Source organism: Mustela erminea, chromosome 11 (assembly GCF_009829155.1).
Source record: "Mustela erminea isolate mMusErm1 chromosome 11, mMusErm1.Pri, whole genome shotgun sequence".
NCBI lineage: Eukaryota > Metazoa > Chordata > Mammalia > Carnivora > Mustelidae > Mustela > Mustela erminea.
In genome coordinates this window covers 65237373-65257415 of record NC_045624.1, presented here as the reverse complement: position 1 = coordinate 65257415, position 20043 = coordinate 65237373, and the positions used below count along the sequence as shown (strand labels likewise).

Genomic DNA, 20043 nt, shown 5'->3' with positions numbered 1-20043 from the left:
CCTGGAACCTATAAGAAGTTTAACAAACCGCTGACATGTGCTACAGGCATGTAAGTGACACTGCTGAACATTGCCATGATCACCACACTTTACTTAACAGCAGCACCTTCCAACTAGGATTGCCTCCCCAGTGTTCAGTTAAAGTCACATTAATGAGTCTGAGTCTGTGTTCACTCATTATTTTAAAGCTGCTGTACATCTAGTTCCCTGATAACACTAATAAGTTGTAAATAAAACAGTGCTTAAAAAATATTCGCTTATTAGATTTGAAAAACTGGTAGTAAGAAAATCCACTGGATTCTCAGAAGAAAAGCTATATATAAATTAATTTCTTAGAGAATATATATTACATAAGAACTTATAGTATATTTGGTTATTTGGTTTCCATATTTCATTTAGAAGGGATGTTGAACTTGACTATGCCCCATTTTGGATAGGGGTTAACAGATTATTTACTGCTAGTGTGACTCTTGATTTTTCTAGTCAACAGACATTTATTGAGCATATGTTATGTGCTTTCCTCTCCCACTAGCCTCTTCCACTTTAGGAAAGACAACACATTACTTACCATTTGTGTCCTGACATGTTTTCTTCTTCTTCTTTTTCTACTGTTGATGATTTGGGGAGAAGGGGCAGGGAAAAAGCATGAGAGGGTAAGTTATATTATGACCTGAAATAAAACAAATATGTATAACAGTTAACACACTATATTATATGTTAATTTGACTATAAAATTTTTCAATCTGAGCCATTTCTAATTGTGTTTTAGGGGCCAAACACTATTACACAGTATTACTGTACCCTGGTGTCGAGAATAATTTAACACTGGAAGAAATATCCCAAATGAAGTGTAAGAAGTAAACAGGTAGAATGAATGAGAACAAGAGGTTGCAGAAGACTACATAAAATATGAGATCACAAAATGCAAAATGATACTATATATTGCTAAAGCATTCAAATATCACATATTAAAGGTATAAAAATTGCCTAGGAATGATAAATACCAAATTCCAGATAGCAGTTACTACTGCAGAAAGGGATGGGTGATAGGATTCGAGAGTGGTACACAGGGGCTTCAACTGGACTCATAATGTTCTCTTTGTTAAGCTTGGTGGTGAGTAGACTGCATCTGTCTGCCTCTTTACAGATTCAAAATATTTTATAAATGTGCTCACTCTGGCAACATATATACTAAAATTGGAACAATGCAGAGAAGATTAGCATGAGAAAGTCCAAACCAGGAAATCCCACCCACCCAACTGTCCACCCAAGGGAAATGGAAGGCAAGAAATACAAAGGACCACGTGTTAACTGTAGAGTTGGCGGGGATAGATGGGGGGCAGCTGTGGGAATACAGACTTGCTGGTGCTTCTTCTCCTTCTTTTTTTAAAAGATTTTATTTATTTATTTGTCAGAGAGAGTGAGCACAGGCAGACAGAGTGGCAGGCAGAGGCAGAGGGAGAAGCAGGCTTCCCGCTGAGCAAGGAGCCTGATGCGGGACTCAATCCCAGGACGCTGGGATCATGACCTGAGCTGAAGGCAGCCGCTTAACCAACTGAGCCACCCAGGCGTCCCTTGCTGGTGCTTCTTAATCTGTTTCGGGTTCCAGGAAGGGGAGGAAAGTGGGTTCTTGATGATTAAGACTGAATCCTGTGTTTGGCCTTTGGCCATGCTGCTGCCTGACTGCATGTTCCCTCCCAGGGACTGACCCTCAGCCCAAGCTGCCCTTGGTAAGTGGGCTCTGGCACAGAATACTGTACTTGCTGAGGTTCCTTTTCAGTGACCAGGAAGGAAACTAGTAATTACCACAACTCGTTCAGTATATGAGGGTACTGGCCTAGGCATAGGAAATCCTTGTCCTAATTCCTTCCTGACACCCAGGAAAATCACTTTCAATTTTTTATTTCTAACTTTTTTTTTTGAAATAGTCCTTAGTTAGCCAGAAAAGAAAACAAAATAAGTATTTCATAACAATATTTCTTAAAAATGAGCCAATGAGCCAGCACACTGAAAACAAAACATACACACAATACAAAAGGCTAAAGCGAGATACTAGGAAGGGTTAAAAGGAGGAAAATGTGATTATTTGTGTTTTTACCAGCCTAGTCTTGTATTTTCACCTCATCAGTAAACATGGGGGTAACTCTGTGCCACTGTCTTTCACTCCCTTTGCCCTACTCCGGAAAGCTAGCCAGCCTCACTGGTAGAGCAAACCAACCCAAACATACTTGCCTACCAGTTTCTATAGAGACTGGGGAGCTTGCCGCCTAAAGGAATGGCCTCTGGCCAGACACAGAATGCTGGTTGCCGGAGGGAATGCCCAGCACACAGAGGGAACGCTTCTGGTTATTCGACAAAATCAGTCTAGTTGTTCTTCCTCTACCCCAGAAAGGGTCCTGGCAATCAGTACCCCTAAGATGACCAAAAATTTCTTAGAGTTTTATTTTTACCATGTTTAAAATGTTTAAAAGCTTTTTAAAAATGCTTTAAGGGAACTAAATGAAAGTGCTAAAACTCTAGGTCTCAGGTGTGGGGGCAGGAGGGAGGAAGGAAGATATTTTCCCATCATCAGCATCTCTCTGCCTCCCGGAGGGCTTCCACATTTGTGGACAAGTTGCCTTGGGAAGGACATTCGTGATGAGTAAGCTCTGCCCTCTACTCCGTACATCATAGGGAGACCGCCAGCTTCTCGTCCTCTCAACGCCCACACAGCTTCCTTGCAAGTACACACTTTACTTAGCTCAAAGCTTCTAACAAAATTTCTTAGGAAAAAATATTGTTCAAGGAAACAAATTATATTCTTTCCTTGAGTCCAATTTCACCATGATCTATTAGTAGAGACTTTCTGAATAATTTTTAGTTGTGGTAAAAACCACATAAATACATCCTTTAAAATGAGTAAATGTACCTTACAGAATTGTTAACTATATGCACATTGTCATATAACAGATCTCCAGAACTTTTTCATCTTGCATGGATGAAACTCTGTATCCATCGAATACCTCATTTCCTCTACCCCCTAACCTCTGGCAAACACCATTCTTCTTGTTTCTATTAGTTTGACTATTTTGGATACTTTATAAGTGAAATTATGCAGAATTTATCTTTACTATGATTGGTTTATTTTATTTAGCATAATGTTGTCAAAGTTCTCTAACCCATGATAGGTTTTCCTTCTTTTTAAAAGTAGAATAATATTCTATTTTATATATAAAGCATATTTTCTTTATCAGCTACTGATAGACATTTAGCTTGCTTCCACATCCTGGTTATAAATAATGTTGTAATGAACATGGGTATACAAATATCTTTTGAGAGCCAGGGTTTTTTATTACGTATATACCTACAAGTAAGATCATTGGATGATAGGGAAATTCTAGTTTTGATTTTTTGAGGAACCTCCATATTTTTTTCCACAGTAACTGTACCATTTTAAAATCCCACCAAGAGTGTTCCAAGGGTTTCATTTTTTCCACATTCTCCCCAGCACTTGTTATTTTTCTTCTATTTCTTCTTGTTCTTTTTTTTTTTTTTTTTAAAGTAGCAATCCTAATTCACAGTGTCAAAATCACTCCTTAAAAAAAACCATTATGGGGGCACCTGGGGGGCTCAGTGGGTTAAGCCTCTGCTTTCAGCTCAGGTCATGATCTCAGGGTCCTGGGATTGAGCCCCATGTAGGGCTCTCTACTTCCCCCTCTCTCTCTGCCTACTTGTGATCTCTGTCTGTCAAATAAATAAATAAAATTAAAAAAAAAATCATTATGGGGCGCCTGGGTGGCTCAGTGGGTTAAGCCTCTGCCTTCGGCTCAGGTCATGGTCTCAGAGTCCTGGGATCGAGACCCACATCAGGCTCTCTGCTTAGCAGGGAGCCTGCTTCCCTCTCTCTCTGCCTGCCTCTCTGCCTGCTTATCATCTCTGTCAAATAAATAAAATCTTTAAAAAAATCATTAGAATTATCACCTATTCACTCATTTCAGTTCATCAGTTTGGTTGCACTGGGCATGCACTGAGCATCTAGTTAATATGTACCAGGTGCTGTCTAGCCTCAAGTAACTTATAGTCTAAATTAGCTCTGTCCAACAGAAATACACTATGAGCTACATATGTAATTTTAAATGATTAAATGGCAATTTTATAAAGTGAAAAGGAATACTAAAAAATTGTAAAGTATTTTATTTAACCCAATATATCTAAAATGTTATTTCAACATATAATAAAAAAAATTACTAATGTTTTATTTTGCATTCATGTTTTTGCACCAAGTCTAAAATCTGGTGTATACTTTATGCTTACAGAACTTCTCAATTGAGATTAGCCACATTAAGTGCTCAATGGCCACGTGTGGTTAGTGGCTACAGTATTGGACAATACAGGTTAAGCAGGGATAAAAACACAATTTCTGGATCCAAGAGACTGTTGATATTTGCAAGGGACATATAAAAAAGACCTTTGTGACTCCCCAAATTTGTAAAATCTATTGTTAAAGAAGTCATTTCCCCAAAATACAATAAAATCTATAATTAGCTAATACGTCAATTCATTGATCTGCAAAGAAGGCTATATCTCCATTTCTGCCACAAGACACTTGGGAAATAAGCCCCAAATGAATGCTATCATGTCTTGAGCATTTTAATAGCACAGAGAAGACTTCCTAAAGTTCTGTTTGTGGCCACATTACTTTGGGAGATAAGCAAAGAAGAGCAAGCATCAAGCTGCTTATGGACTTGCCATGGCATGAGTGCCATGAAAGAAAAAAAAAAAAGTTAAATTCAGCACAATGTGACCACATGAATATCTATGTTTCACTAAATTCTGTCTCTCCAAGGAAGACAAAGCAGATGAGCCAATAAGAATTAAGATCTTCTCAAAGAAGTAGGGCCCCAAGAGTTAACAGATCAATAGAAAGCAAGTTCTGGAGGGCCTGGCTGGCTCAGTTGGTAGAGCATGTGACTCTTGATCTTGGGGTCATGAGTTCAAGCCCCATGTTGGGTGCAGAACTTATTTTAAAACACACACACACACACACACACACACACATTCCTAATTTTGCTGTAACAAAACTGAGGGTAAGGGGATGGGTTAGTAAGAAGTGGCCTCGGTGTCTAAGACAAGTACAAGAGGGGAAAGATGTCTGCTCATAGGTGGAAATGCTGCTGAAGCTAGCACCTTCTGAAGTGACACAAAGACTACCTAATCTTCCTAGACTTTGCCAGGCTACACCTTGAAGGGGACATAGTACACTGACCTCATCCACCAAGGCCAGGTATTAGGGAGCACAACTGTTCTCAGCCATACCCATGTGGCTGAGAGGTCATTGTCTTGGGGGGAGAACTAGGGGAATAGGGACGAGGGGTACTTCATTCAGCATTTGTACTGGGATTCCGTGGAATAATTACGCTTATTTTTCTTCTTTGCTTTTCTTACAACTTGCTATGCTGTATCTTCAATTTTATCCACCCCTGTGGACAGACTACAGCTTGTTTTTCATTTCCTATAGCCACTGAAAAAGCCATTTGGAACACACTAGATGGTCGATATATAAGCCAAAAATGTTTTCTAAATCTCGGAGGTTCCCAAAATGCTAAAGCAAGTCTGATTTAAACAAAGTTTGATGCTTTGCTGCAAAGAAGCAGAGTTGGTCTGTCCTCAGATGCCTTAAACCTTCACACTAGATTCTCCTCCTTGGAAATATAACATAGGGAAGTATTTTCATTCCACATAGGCTGGCTTCAGCTGCACTGAACATTTGTTTTGGCCCAGAATCCTTTCCTACGAGCTTACGGAGTTAGCTGATGATACCACCAATTACATCTGAATTGTGCAAAGAATTTAAAATTCTTGAGCCAACCCTTACTCAGAGTAAAGGTAAGATAGTTACATTTACTGTATCAGTACTCTCAATCCACAAAAATATTTCAATAACTTTCTCTTGAATTACATTTTCCAAGTCTGTTGTGTATCTTGTGCAGTTTTAGGTCTCAAATTCATTACCTTTCCAACTTTAGCAGATTTTTCTCTTCCATCAGTGAGCAGTTTCTCTATTAGATGGAGTACTATCTAAAACTGAGTCCAGAATCCCTTTTCCCTGTATCTGCACTGAACATATGGTGGATTCTCTTGAATTGCAGATCTAAGCCACTGCCAAATTTGTCATTTTTCTAACTTATTCAAAATTCCTATTTTCCAACTAAAAATTGTCACTATCTTAAAGCTCTTCAGCACTGCCGTGCATACCAGCATTTAGCTTTCTTTGCGAAGTGTGTCATTTCCCCCCCATAAGAAACACACTTTTCAAGTGATGTGGGTGCAAAGTGGTACATTTGGATCATTCCAGAGTAAAATCACTCATTCCCAAACACCGGCTTGATAGCTCCACACATCACTGAACAAACGCAAATCTGTTCACATCCCAACATTCCTGAAGCTGAGATGTATCCTATAATTGATAACCTTATTAACCATCTGGCAGTCAATTTTGTTTCTTCACAGAACATAAAATAGTAAAAGGTCTCGTGAGCGATGGCTTCTTACTTTTGATGACATAAAGAATCATTTAAAATTAAACCTCAGTGAAAACAGATCACTACATGCTACAAAATTTGGGGGCTATTTATGTATAACCAAAAAGGAAACTCTGAAGTCAGGGAATGGCAGGTGTTTTCTGTGATGTGGAATGAGTGTCATGACACAAGAAGGAGCCCAGGGCTAGAGGAAAAGAGAGAGGAAGATACAGAGTTGCCTTCCTATGTGGCCTCTGGGGTGAGTTTCTAAGAATCAGTAGAGGCTGGCCAGGTGAAGGGTACAAGTGGGAGCAGCAGAGGGGGCTGTGAGCTGGATGCTGGTAATTATTCCAGACAGATTGAAAGCAATGAACACATTCTTGCACAGCAGGACTGCATGGAGTGTGCATGCCACCAACCATAAGCAGTTGTACATTCCTAAAACTTAAAGAAAGAGGAGATGTGACTGAGGAGACATAAGGACCAATCTCTGAAGCCACCTTCTGTCCCTTTCAGAATTTAGATATATTCTGTAGCCACTGGAGGGTAGACACTTAATGCTATTTATTTCACATTTACTGAGCACCTTCTATGTCCTCTCTTTGCTAGAGAGTTCACCTTTGGTTATCCACAGCAAATGTTGGAAGCCTGTGGCATTTCTCCTGAATTTAGCTTCCAACTACACAATCTGAAGTACATAATTTTCTGCCAGTTCCATCTTCCCACTTTTTCAGAGATTAGCTTCATCTAGAAATATTATCAGGGTCCAATATCTTGTTTTGTCTTTGGGTTTATTTCTTTGGTGCAGTCTTAGAACTAGGGTAAGTCACAAAATTTAGGGCCTAGAGGGAGTTGAGAAACAATCGAATAAGTCCCTTTCTTACGAAACATATAGAATTATCAGATCACTATGTTACACATCTGAAAATAATAACACTACAACAATTACACTTCAATAAAATTAAAAGATTATTAAAGAAATAAAAAATAAAATAAGTTAAATAACACAGGGACCTGTGATCCAGGGAAGTGACTAACAGGTCTGAGAGAACAGAGCCAAGTAGCTTCAGAGCCAGGGCATCAATGCAGGCTCCTGATGGCTTGCCTAGTGAGCAGAAAAAATACAAATCTGTCAGAGATTCTAGGTCCTGAGTTAAAAAATAACTTAATGTTTTATATTTCTTTTGCTCCAAATCATTTTTCATCTTTTTTTCCCTCTATAGGTTTATCTTTGGTCACTTTCTCTCATGTCAATAATGATTTTTATGATTTCCTGTGAAGAGAAATCATAAAAATGTGTTTTAAGTATAATGTGTTTTAAATATAAGTGTTAAAATAATTTTAGTAGAAATGGTGAAAAACAATTCCTCCAGATGTAATTAACTGTGTGTGTGTTAAAACTATACATACATAATTTTAAAATATATATATTTTTTAATTCTTCAAATTACATAATTGAAAAATCCCTACAGATGGTGGGAAGTTGACATAATCTTCCATCCTTTCAAAAGCTAAATATTGGTTAATATAATATCATTTGGGGGCACCTAACTGGCTCGGTCAGTAAAACATGCAACTCTTGATCTCAGGGTTGTGAGTCTGAGCCCCACACTGGGTGTAGTTTACTTAATAAAATAATATTTAAAAAGTAATGTGATTTTAACTAGCGTTTATGGGTGTTTCCCCTATCTCTCAGATCTCAAATAGCTTTTCTTTTAGATTTTGAAAAAGTTAGGATTACTCGAGCATTCCATGTAACTTTATTTTTTTTTTTAAAGATTTTATTTATTTATTTGACAGAGAGAGATCACAAGTAGGCAGAGAGGCAGGCAGAGAGAGAGAGAGGAGGAAGCAGGCTCCCTGCCGAGCAGAGAGCCCGATGCGGGACTCGATCCCGGGACGCGAGATCATGACCTGAGCCGAAGGCAGCGGCTTAACCCACTGAGCCACCCAGGTGCCCCTCCATGTAACTTTATATGGATTTTATTTCTAGCTGAGTTTTGTTTCTCCTGCAAGTGACCAAATGATTTTTGACATTTCATAAATTTCACAAGTAAAACACAATCATATCCCTCAATTTTGTGAGTCAGCATATCTTATAAGAGGAAAACAGAATTTTAACTTTACTCAAGGCAATTAAAAGATGAGTTTTTGTTTAAATCCTACATGCACAAATCATTGTTTAAAATCTGCATTTTCTGTTAATGAATTGGAATCTTAGGATATTTTTATATGATCATTTCGTTTAGATTTCAGAACAGCCCAGGTACTACATATAGGCATTAATTAAGGTTAATGCTTCCCTAAACCTATTAAAATCACATTTCTAAACTAAGTATTTTTATCAGACTGACGCGCTGCCCACTGTGCTAAGAGGGCCACTATAAACTAAGTATTTTTAATATCAATATAACTTACATCCCAATATAAAATAAAAGCCAGCAAACCCATGATTATGTTACTGTCTTGTGCCTCCTCCCTGTCACTTCCCTGTTTGGCCTTACTTTGTTTGCCTGTGAAACAGTAGACCAGGCTGGCTGACATCTGGGATGCCCTCGGTCACAAAAACTGTAAAGCCAATTTTTATTAATTTTAGAGACATTTATATCTAAGAGAAAGCTTTGACATAATGAACCCATCTTCCTTTTTAAAGATGAGGAATCTGGGGTTCTAAAAATGAACTACTTGTCCAAGAGCAGATTAAAGATCAAGTTCTCAACAAGGAAAGCTGGATTGAAAGACTAATATTCAACTAGCAACCTGGTACTCTCCTGGGCCTTTCCCTCTATCTCAAGAGCTATTTCTCAAAGGAAAATATTCAACACAGCATTTCATATTCTAACAATGGGGGAAAAAAAGTCAAGGTATTCTCTAAAAGGTTATCATCTTCACCATTAATACTAGCTAAAAATATTACGTCTCCACAAAAACAAACTAAAAATAAAATAAAGAACAAAAAATTCAAATGGCTCAGAAGGGGCATGGACTAGGCCTTAGTTTTCTTTCTCTTAAAGCCCTGCTTGCAAAGGACAGTTGATGGTGAATTTTGTGCTAAAATCCTAGCAGCAATAACAAAGAGACTGGCATTCGAAAACAAAACACCTCGAAGAAATCCATAAGAGCAAATAACATAAAATGGTTTAAAAGACTGGGAATAGAAAAAGACTAAATAGGCTGTCTTTGCTAAAGAAAAGATTAAAAAAAAAACAAACCTTGCTTATAAATTATATTCACCTTTGCTTGTATTTAGGTTGGTTTATATGATTTTCAAATGTCAATTCGAATTTAGTATATGGGTTTTAATCTCAAGTATTTATGGTGGCTTTTTCTCTAAAAGCTTGACTTCAAAAGATAAAGAAGGAATACCCTAGTCAGACAACGGTCCTAATCACCTGTAAAGAAATACTACACACTCCTCAACTGCCAGCACAGAACATTATTAAATGACAGGAATAAATGTTTTCCTTAAATTATATTTCAAAACTCCATTTTATAATTGGAAAGCTCTTCCTAACCTTAAAATTTTTTTATGAAAGAAAAATCTGAAATAAGTTAATTTTATCATCTACATCATGTTGTCCAACTACAAAAGCCCCTCGCCATTTTTGGCTATTAAGCACTTGAAATATGGTTAGTCTGAATTCAGATATGATTTTAGCATATACTGGATTTTGAAGACTTTGTATACCCTTCCCAAAAGTAAAACATCTCATTGATATATCTACATTTTAGATTTATATTTTATATTTATAAAAAGTGTATTTATATCGACATATTTGCTTATATTCCTATTTTTAAACCCACTGAGCCACCCAGGCACCCCTATATTCCTATTTTTGATATATCACTATATTATATATAAACACATATTTATACATTCAATTTTATATTTATATATTTGTTTTTGTATTTTAAATTAAAATAATATTTTGGATGTATTGGGTTAAATAAAATATATTATCTAATGTTACTTATTCCCTTTAGGTTTTTAAATGTGCCTACTAATATTCTTTAAATTACATATGTGTCTGCCATTATTTTCACAGACAGTCTTGGTCTAAGGCATTAGGCAAATCAGCAAAGAGCTAGAAATTAATTTTATAACAGGTTACCAATATTCTGCACAGATTAAATACCATTAAATAGTTCTCCCTAGAATCTCTGATAATTATTCTATCAGAAATGTCATTACAAAAATAAAATTCCATATACATACATCTATATGTATATATACAAAGACTGTATATGTGTGTAAAGATATATACACAACACATGTTTATAGTTTTTTTAAATGACCTACATAATGATTAAATCCACATTTTCATTATAAACTGCTTTAAGAAGGTCCAAATCTATGTGCAAAATGCACCAGTAGCTTCAAATAAGATTCATGGTAATAAGAAGTTAATAAACTATTATAAGACCATCAAAAAAAAAAAGCCCACCAAAAGTTAAAGACTATGTGTCTCTTTTTACATATATATATACACACACAGACACATACATACATTCACACAAAGTATATATACATATTTACAAATGAAATACATTATATATAATTACATATAATTGTATCTATTTGTGTATGAATTATATGTATTTCACACACAAATACATGAATGGTTAATAGTATTACGGGTACAACGGAAGTGCATGAACGTATGAAATTACACATAAGCACGATGTCAACAATCAGAATAATTAGGGAGACACTAATCTTTACAAGATTCTTTCTTTAACATTAAATTTGTAAGTTGAAGCACATTATAGAGATGATCAAGTAATTTCTTATGCCTCCACAGGATCATTCAGAGCCAGGAGAGAATTTATAGATCATGTAGTCCAATCTCCTCTTTCCACAGGGAAAGAACTGAGACCCAGGACTGAAGAAAGTGTCCCAAGGCACAGAGTCAGTCTTTTTCATCAGTCTTAAATTATTGAAATACAAACATACCAATAGGTAGTTTATAAAATATCTACATTCTGCACAGGTCCTGTAAACAAACCACCACAACTCCTTTCTCTGGAAAAGGCATGTAGTCAAGGACTTTCCTTGGTGAAGTTGTAGCAACTAACTCATGTTTCAGTTGGGCTGGTTTAGCAAGGGATGAAGACAGCCTGGCAGGGGAAGGAGAACTTAAAATAAAAGTCAAGCAGCAAAGGGAAGCAGACAGAAAGAAAATTCGATATTTTCATGTACCCCAACTAACACAGCCACCCTTGCCTACACCAGGTCATCTAGTTGGTGTTATTTGAGAACTAGTAAAAGACCTATTTCCCAGACCCTCTTCACTCTCTTAGGGAAGAAGCTTATAGGATTAAATAACAGCAACACCAAGAGTAAATAAGGCACAAGACTGGTTTTTGTTGTTGTTGTTGTTGTTGTTTTGATGGGGATCAGAAAAGACAGTGCCATGGGCATGTACCTGGCAGGGCAGGTAGAATAACCAGGAAGTAATCCAACGGGGTACAGGTCCAAGTCAGGAGTGCAAGGAAGAAAAAAGCAGGAAGCAGAAAGGAGGGAGTGGTTTGGCACCAATGCAAAGTTTACCTACTTCACAATGATGCCCATGCTGCCTATGGCAACACTGAAGAGAGAGCATTAGATACAAAGACACTAATCCTGGCCTTCAGGGAGCAGTAGGTGGAAGCAAACTCCCCAGGATGATGACCAGTCTTCCTCCTCATTCACTGCAGGGAATCATGGCTCCTGGCATTGTGCTAGGCACCTTCTCTCAGAGCTTCCACTCTTCACATACCTTTGCTGACTTCTTTGGAACTATCCAGCACCATGACTATAAAAACTGTTGTTCCTTTCTTTTTGTCTGGAAGGGACAGGTCTCATCCCTTTCCCCCTTCTCATCCTGCTGGGATGGCTGAAGACAGAATCAGCTAGCACTGTTGACAAGAGTGTTCCAGAAAACAATATGGAAGCTAAAGAGTTTGTATGACAGCTTCACTCTACAGCCTTTGCAGTGCTTGCTGGAGCACTTTAGGAATACTCCCTCTGAGAGTCCTGATATGCCATGCTAGAGAGGCCAAACAGAGACATTTCAGCAATAGTCAACAACCAGCAGTCTTTGCTGTACCTGCCCAATGATTTGCTCTTCAAGTTAATCAACCTCCCTCTCTGGCCTCAGCCCATGTTCTTCCACCTCTTTCTTCCCTCTAGTTACCAACTATTTCTTCTCTTCACTGAGTTCTTCTAAGCCCATACAGTCTGGTTCTCTTCTCCACCATGCCAGAGAAAGGTGAAAACCTACTCAAGTCCGCATCTTGGTTGACCTTCACCTAAGCTCCCCTTCCTTAACTCCTCAGCCAACACTCTGCACTTTTGAAACTTTTCTCATTTCGTTGTTAGCTCCTCTTTCTCTGTGCCTACATCTCACATATCAGTGATCTACAAGGTTCGGACCTTGGTTGTCTTCGTTGCACTTCACTTGCCTCTCTAGGTGATTTAACTGCTGCTTCAACCAACAGCTGTGTGCCAATGAGGCCCGGAATTAAACAGCTCTCCAGAGATAGCAGTAGGGAGTTGGAAATACAGATCCGGGGCTCTGGAGGAGTGTTTAAATTCCCATCTCTTTATTGTAATCTTCACCTGGATGTCCCACAGACATTTCAGATTCAGCACCTCTAGAATGGAACCTATCTCTTTCCATCTGCATCCCCAAATCATTTTTCCCCCTCTGTGGCTCCTATGTTAGTCACCAGCACAAAATCCACTGAATGGTCCTAACTGGAAATTTGACTTCTCTCTCATCTTTTTACAGCCAGTCTCCAAGTTCTCTCCATTCTACCTCCGAAAGAGCTATTAAATACACCTTTTCTTTTCTATGTTGACAGCCAGGACTTAGTCTAGGCCTTCAGAGACAACACTATGCCTAGATCTGCCCACTCCAATCTTTCATATCGTGGTCTGAACTATTACTACAATAGGCAGATCTAATCATGCTGCCCTCCCACTCCAAATGTTTTATTTGCATTCTCTTGCCCACTAGAGAAGTTCCAAACTTCTTGGCAAAAAACCCAAATGCAAAATTCAAACTTTTACAATACTGCACACAGAACTATTCCTTCTGGGCATTTCAGAATGCTAGGGCTTTCCTGAATATACTATGCCAAGGCTCTGCAAAGTTTCCTTCCCTTCAAATGCCCTCCCCTCCTTTGTCTAATTGGCCAACTTACAGCTTACTTCAAGCCTTTCTTCAATGTTACCACCTCAGTGAGGACTTTCCTAACAGAACACCTACCCTTCCACACCCAGGGACCTCCCACTCCTGTTCTCAACTACTCCCATTGCTTTCCTGCATTGAGCTAATTACATCTGTATCTCCTGCACTACGCTGCACTACGCTGCAAGTCCCTTGAGGGCAGGGACCCTAACTGGTTCATCTTTGGCTCCTTAACCAACCAAGCACAGTACCTGAAACACAGTAGGCCTTTAGTAAATATGTTCTGGACAAAAGGCAGTAATGATGGGCTACCATTCACTGAGCACTTTACAGGTGTGAAGCATGTGTCCATTACCTCATGTGCGGACACAACCACCGCAAAAGGGCTACCACCCCATTTTGGAAGCGAGAAAAAAAGGCTTACTTAGAAAGGTTAAATGATTTGCCCAAAGTCAACAACTGGTAATTTTAGGTCTGCTTTTGTCTCCTGAACTCTTGTTTTTAACCACTCCACTCTACTCCTGAATGAAAGAGATTGGATAATGAGCTCCGTTTCTATAAACTGTTTCTAAAAAAAACAGTCTCTCCTAGTCCCAGGCTCAGATGCTGTGGCAATTTAGGACTAATCCTAAATCCATTACCAACATGGTTCTTGTGCACAACAAAACTTTGATGATAATGGAATTCTGGTAGCTATCAGGGTTCCCAGCTATAAGGAGAGGGAGCACCATTTATTACAATTATCTCCTTGGTCTCTGGCTTAGGATGTACTTCTCCAGAAACAGGCAGAGAAGGCTAGATTTCTCCCTAGTACCATTAGGTTTCTGACATTGGTGTCCATGCCCTCTTCTGGGAACAGAGAATTGCATGTGAGAGATCGTGATGGTGGCGAGTAATGGAATGGATTTTAATGTGTGCTCTTGGGGAAGTAGCTGCAATGCTCTGTAAATCTCGCCTTGTAAAAATACTCTCACCATCAGAATGACAGGACCTTTCCATTCCCAAATCTAGACTCTCAGGGTTAACAATATACCATAACCTATGTGTTCAGTGATCCATTCTAGAACACGTGTACCTCGTGCTTCCCACCCCACAGTACTGAACTGCATTCAGTTACCCTTTCTCAGGCATGCTCTTCTAATTCTACATATTTTCTGTTAAATGTATTCTAAAACTGACCTCTTTAATTTTCTCTAATTCTAATCACTTTTTACATCAGTCTTCTGTGTTCTAATACCTCCACCATCTCCACAACTATCCAGCACATAACTGAAACTAGCCTTGTGCTTGCCCTAATGAGTACATTTAATTCTCTCAACTCAAAGATGATCAAACTTGCCCTAGGTTACTCAGCTAATAAGGACATGCATGTATGTTGGGCTCCAGACATGAGGACTGTTTGCCAGTATTTTCTTCATAACCCAGATACTGTGTTAGGAACTCTCTCTCTGTACTCTTAACCTTTTTTCACCTGCCAAATTCCTATTAGTCTCTTTGAAAATTAAATTAATTAATTTTTTAAAATTAATTTTTTAAAATTAAATAATAATGTATTATTTGTTTCAGGGTCTTTAAAGGCTTCTCTCAGGGGTCACCTCCTTCAAGAATCTTCTCAGGTTTTCTGTTTGCACTCTTTCCATCATCTGTGTGCAGTGCCTTGGTCCTGGGTTTCATCCCCTCCTTGCTTTCACTGAAGTGTAATTGTCAGCAACCTCTTTTGTCTCCCTTACTAGGATGCAGATTCCTCCACAGCAGGGCAGGGTGTGGGTCTTGTCTTGGAATTCCTAGCATTAGCACAGTATATAACACACAGCAAACACACAACAAATGCTTGCTGAGTACTGTGCAATGACCCCACTTCTCTGCTTGGACCAAAAGCCTAGTGAATGATGTCATCTGACTTAGTAGGAAAGATTTCTCATCAGGAGCAATGCCATTTTCTCAGGTTTTAATGAACTCATTATCTCACAGGTTTATACTGGGACAAGTAGTTGCTATTAGTTGAGGAACTACCACTTCTCAGATGCTGAGATGTATGCTTTGTGCATATTATGCTTATCCTGAGAATACTGCCAAGTTGACATCATCCTCATGTTATGGATCAAGCTCAAAATCAGTTACCCAAAGTAACTGGCCTGCAGTCATAGAGAAGAAAGGTTTTGTTTTAAAAGCATTATGAAATCCCCTATTATGTGTAGTCATCCCTGTCCTGGAGAGACTGACTAGTATTTGAAATTGCTTACACACACACACACACACACACACACACACACAGAGTACAATTATTTAGATGCTGGAGTAGTGAAATTCTGGTTTACTAGCATTTATACAGGTACAAGACAGTTCTACCATATGTATTATCTAGAGTAAATTATGCCTGTATTCTTAATTTTCTTAGAAGCAGGGATTATAATACCTACTTACTTCAAAGGGGGTTGATTATTAAAAAAAAAAAATCATGTTTACCAAAATGCTTTGTTAAAGAAGTGGGCAGAGTCCCACCTCAGAGCACTATCCTGGATAGAGTTTAGTGCTGTGTGTCTCAGACTGGTGGCATCAGAGCCACCTGAGGTGTTAAGAGCAGATGAGAGAAGCCAGGCTGGAAGTCCACATTTAAAGTTCCCAAATGATTCTACTACACACAGAACTTTGATAAATGCCAGGTTAGGACAATGCTTCTCAAGCTTTAATATACATATGACTCGCCTGCAGATCTTGTTAAAATGCAGATTTGAATTCAGTGGTCTGGAGGGGTGGGCAGGTGAGGGGAGGTTGAAATATTGCATGTCTAACAAGCTCCCAGGGGAAGACAATGTTGCTGGTCTATGGATCACCTCTGAGTGGCAGGGGCTTGGAAGATCTACCCCACTGGAACAAATAAGCTTTGCTTTTCTCCTGGACCACAGATTGAATCTCCCAGACTCAGGGAGTATTCCAGAAAGCCCAAGATCTTAGTATTGCTACAAAACACTTGAACTACTCCAAACCTAACTGGAACACATTACCTATTTTTTTCAGCAGTAGCATCCTTTTCAGATACAGACAGCACACATGTTTAGCATGTAAAAGAAAAATTTACTGCTATTACTTGAGTTCCATTTACTGCACAAAGCATTAAAATATATTTTTTTCTAATGCCGACTACAACCCGACAAGGTAGATATTCTTCTCTATAGATTAAAAAAAGGATGACACAGAGAGCATGAATTACTTGTTCAAAGTCACATGGCTAGCTAGGTGTTGCAGCTAGGGTTCCAATCCTGTTCTTTTGGGATCCAAAGCCTATATGTGCCCTCTATACATCCTCCGCAATGCTAGGTGCAATTTTGGCACAAAATGTGATAACTTAGGGAAAAAATATTTTCTCCTGTATCAGTCTTTGAGTTCAAGGGTTTGCTAAGGCAGATTCTAGATGGGGGTGAGGATGGGGATAAGGTTAATTAGTAATCTGTAATGCCTCATGAACAAAAACATACAGATAGCATCTTTGTCTATGGTTCCCATTAATCTGATAATACAAATGGAATAAAAAGGACATCTGTGACCAGGGCACGGATCCTAAATGTTGCCACCCACCCTCAGGCTTTTAGCCATTGAACTCAACCACTAAAAAGGAAAAGTTCTTTCTGATCCTTGTGGTCTATCAACTTTTCCACCTTCTCTTATATGAGGTTTCTGTAATTCTAAATTTTACACCACCTCAGGTTGACCCTACTATGTGATTTCAGTTACCACACTTCCCTGCCTCTAATAAAATTGCCTGCACCTGATTAAAAAAAAAAAAGTATTGTTTAGTCAAATACATTGAAAGTGTGGCAGTTCTGAAGATTTTCTTTTGCCCAACAAAATTTTCTGTATCTATCACAAGGTTGACATGGAGGGAAATGCATGGTAGTAAAGATGCTCACAGAAATCAACCAGATACCTAAGTGTACCAAATGGAGGAAAGAGAGCTATGAAATAAGCCGTCTAGGCATTTACCATCTAGTGCCTTTACCATTTAATGACCCATGGATGGAGTATCCACAGTCAGTTTTTTAACCGGTTGTTTTCTAGATACTCATCTTTAACAATAGAATTATCTACCTATATTACACAAAATGGTACAATTAGAAAGCCACATCTCCAGTAACTAGATATATACATAGCAGTTAAAACCAAACAGTGATATTTGAACTATTAAGAATTAGAAACTGATTTTGTCCCTATGGTATTCTCTACACAGAATATTTCAAGAATAAAGAATGAAACCTAAAAAGAAACTGGTTTGAAAGCCCACTTAAAAGTATTTTTAGACTGTATATGTGATTTAAATAGACGGTAAGAAACAGAGTCTAGAACACTGTTCTCAAACTAAGAAGCATTTCCTGTTTCACTCCTTAACCCCCAGGAACAGATCTCAGAAAATCTAAACTAAAGGCCCAGAGAAACCAATTCGAGATTTTTCTGGAGAGACTTTACTGAAATGTTTGCACATGAACATGTTTGCAATGAGTCATAATTTATAGGCCCCTGATGGCCAGCGCCTTATGTGCCTTTCTTCCTACATTCAATATCATTCTCAAGCCAGCTAGTGATATATTTTCCAGGCCCTAATAATTTTCATGAAGTTACCAGATCTCAGTCTCTAAGGCTGCTACCCAGCACCTTTTTTCGTGCTATTTTTTTTTTTTTAATGCTATCTTAACAGAAGAGAACCTGATTCTTTTTCTAAATTGTACATTTCCCCAACCAGACAGCTAATACATTTTCCCAGCAAAAGGGAACAGTACTTTTAAGACACCCAAAGAGAAGATGAGGGGCCTTGGGGACACTGCAAGTAAAAAAGAAAAAACAGTGGGAAAGTGTGGAAGTGGAGGGGGCCTCTGGGCAAAGGCAGACATAATAACAGGATATGTTCGTTTCTAAAGGAAGCAGGAGCTGCAATAGTCCGAGGGCAGGAAAGGCGGAGTCAGCAGCACCCTAAGGAAACGAGTCAGGGTTTGCAGGGACCTGACCCGCTTAGGGACTCCTGCTCCAGTCGGGTCCAGGGCTGGTGAGCACCTCGCCTGCGGGAGACCAAGCGCAGGCCTCCTGGCACTAGTGGTTATAAAGAGACACCCATCTGCTCCCTGTCACCTCCGCCAAAGATGGGCAATGGGGCGAAGAGAAAAGGCAAAGACACCAGGCGCCGCGGCAGGTGAACTTGTCAACAAGTCAGTCCCCGCCCAGAAGGGACCTCGGGGTCCCGGGGCCGGAAAAACTGAGAAGGCGAGGCGCGGCGTGGGTGGAGTGGGCTGTCGTGGGTGGGGGTGCCGCGGGCGCCAGGGCGAGAGATGCGGCCGGCGCCCGGAACGCTTCTCTCCGGCTCCCCCGGGGCTGACGCACGCTCCCAGGGCGCGCGCATCCTCCAGACCTGCCCAGGCCCGAGGGAGGAGGCGGGGGAGGGGAAGGGGCCGTGGCGGTTCCCACACGGGAACCAGGGACCGGAGAAAGCGACCCGCCTGTCACCCGCCGCCCGCGGAGGGCACAGTTGGCGGCCCCAGGCTGGCGCCCCGACCGCCGCGGCTGCCGGGCGTCTCCCGCTGCAGCCTGCAGCCCGCCCCGCGCGCCCCCGCCCCGACCCCGGAGGGCAGGTACCTCGGAGCCCCGGCCCTCACCGGAGCCTCCTGGCAGCGGTCGAAGCGTCCCTCCAGCTCCCTCATCCGACGTCAGCGTCAGCAGAAGGCGAGGGAAGGGGGCGGGGGGAGCTCAGGAACCGGCCCTTCCTGCGGCGGTCGCCGCCAGCCGGAATAGCAGCCGGCGGAGCCCGTGCGCGCCGCAGCGCAGCGCAGCGGCCGGGGGGGAGCGGGCGGCCTCTCCGCGCCGCAAACGCCCGCGGCCGGGGCGCCGCCGCCTCCCCTCCCTTCCTCTCTCCTCAGGAGACGCCCGGCGGGGCGACCCCTCCCAGCAGGACCCGGGCACCCGGAGGAGCGAGGGAGCGAAGGCCTCACCTTTTGGGGGGCGGGTCCGGGATGGGGGGAGTGAGCCTCCCTCTCTCTCCTCCCTGGGGACTTTCCTCGACCCCCATCTCCTGGGGTATCTCCCGCTTCGGTCTGCCGCCCGGGGTGACCCCGCCCCTGCTCTCCCGCAGGTGTTCCACGTGTCCATAGCGTTTACGTCACAATGACCTGGCCGACAGGTGGGAGCCGGTGCGAGCGCTCAAGGGTTCCCTCCGTGCTGTGCGTGGTGCGTCCTCCTTGCTTCCACGTGAGATTTCTGAGGCTTTAGGAGACAGGAGACTTCAGGACTTCAGTGCTAAAAGTTACAGAGGCCTGTGTCTGGAAATCAACTTTGGGCTTAACGGAAAAAGGCCGTGTGGGCAAAACAAAACAAAACAAAAAAAACTG

General features: G+C 40.6%; 1 protein-coding gene across 17 annotated transcripts in view; it reads right to left on the bottom strand.

The window, feature by feature from the left end:
• ICA1 (islet cell autoantigen 1) overlaps positions 1 to 19806 on the bottom strand; it is a 141111-nt gene extending 121305 nt beyond the window's left edge. For 2 of the 17 annotated variants that reach the window (XM_032304251.1, XM_032304255.1), the window contains exons 1-3: positions 19295 to 19371; positions 7515 to 7605; positions 569 to 608 (exon numbers count right to left, since the gene is read on the bottom strand). In XM_032304251.1, the coding sequence (XP_032160142.1) occupies positions 569 to 585 (17 nt within the window). In that variant the 5' untranslated portion in view covers positions 586 to 608; positions 7515 to 7605; positions 19295 to 19371. Of the gene's footprint in view, positions 1 to 568; positions 671 to 7514; positions 7606 to 19294; positions 19402 to 19647 lie in introns of those variants that run through there. The other 15 variants (XM_032304241.1, XM_032304242.1, XM_032304243.1 and 12 more) reach the window with 10 other exon arrangements.
• Between the last annotated feature and the right edge of the window lie 237 nt (positions 19807 to 20043).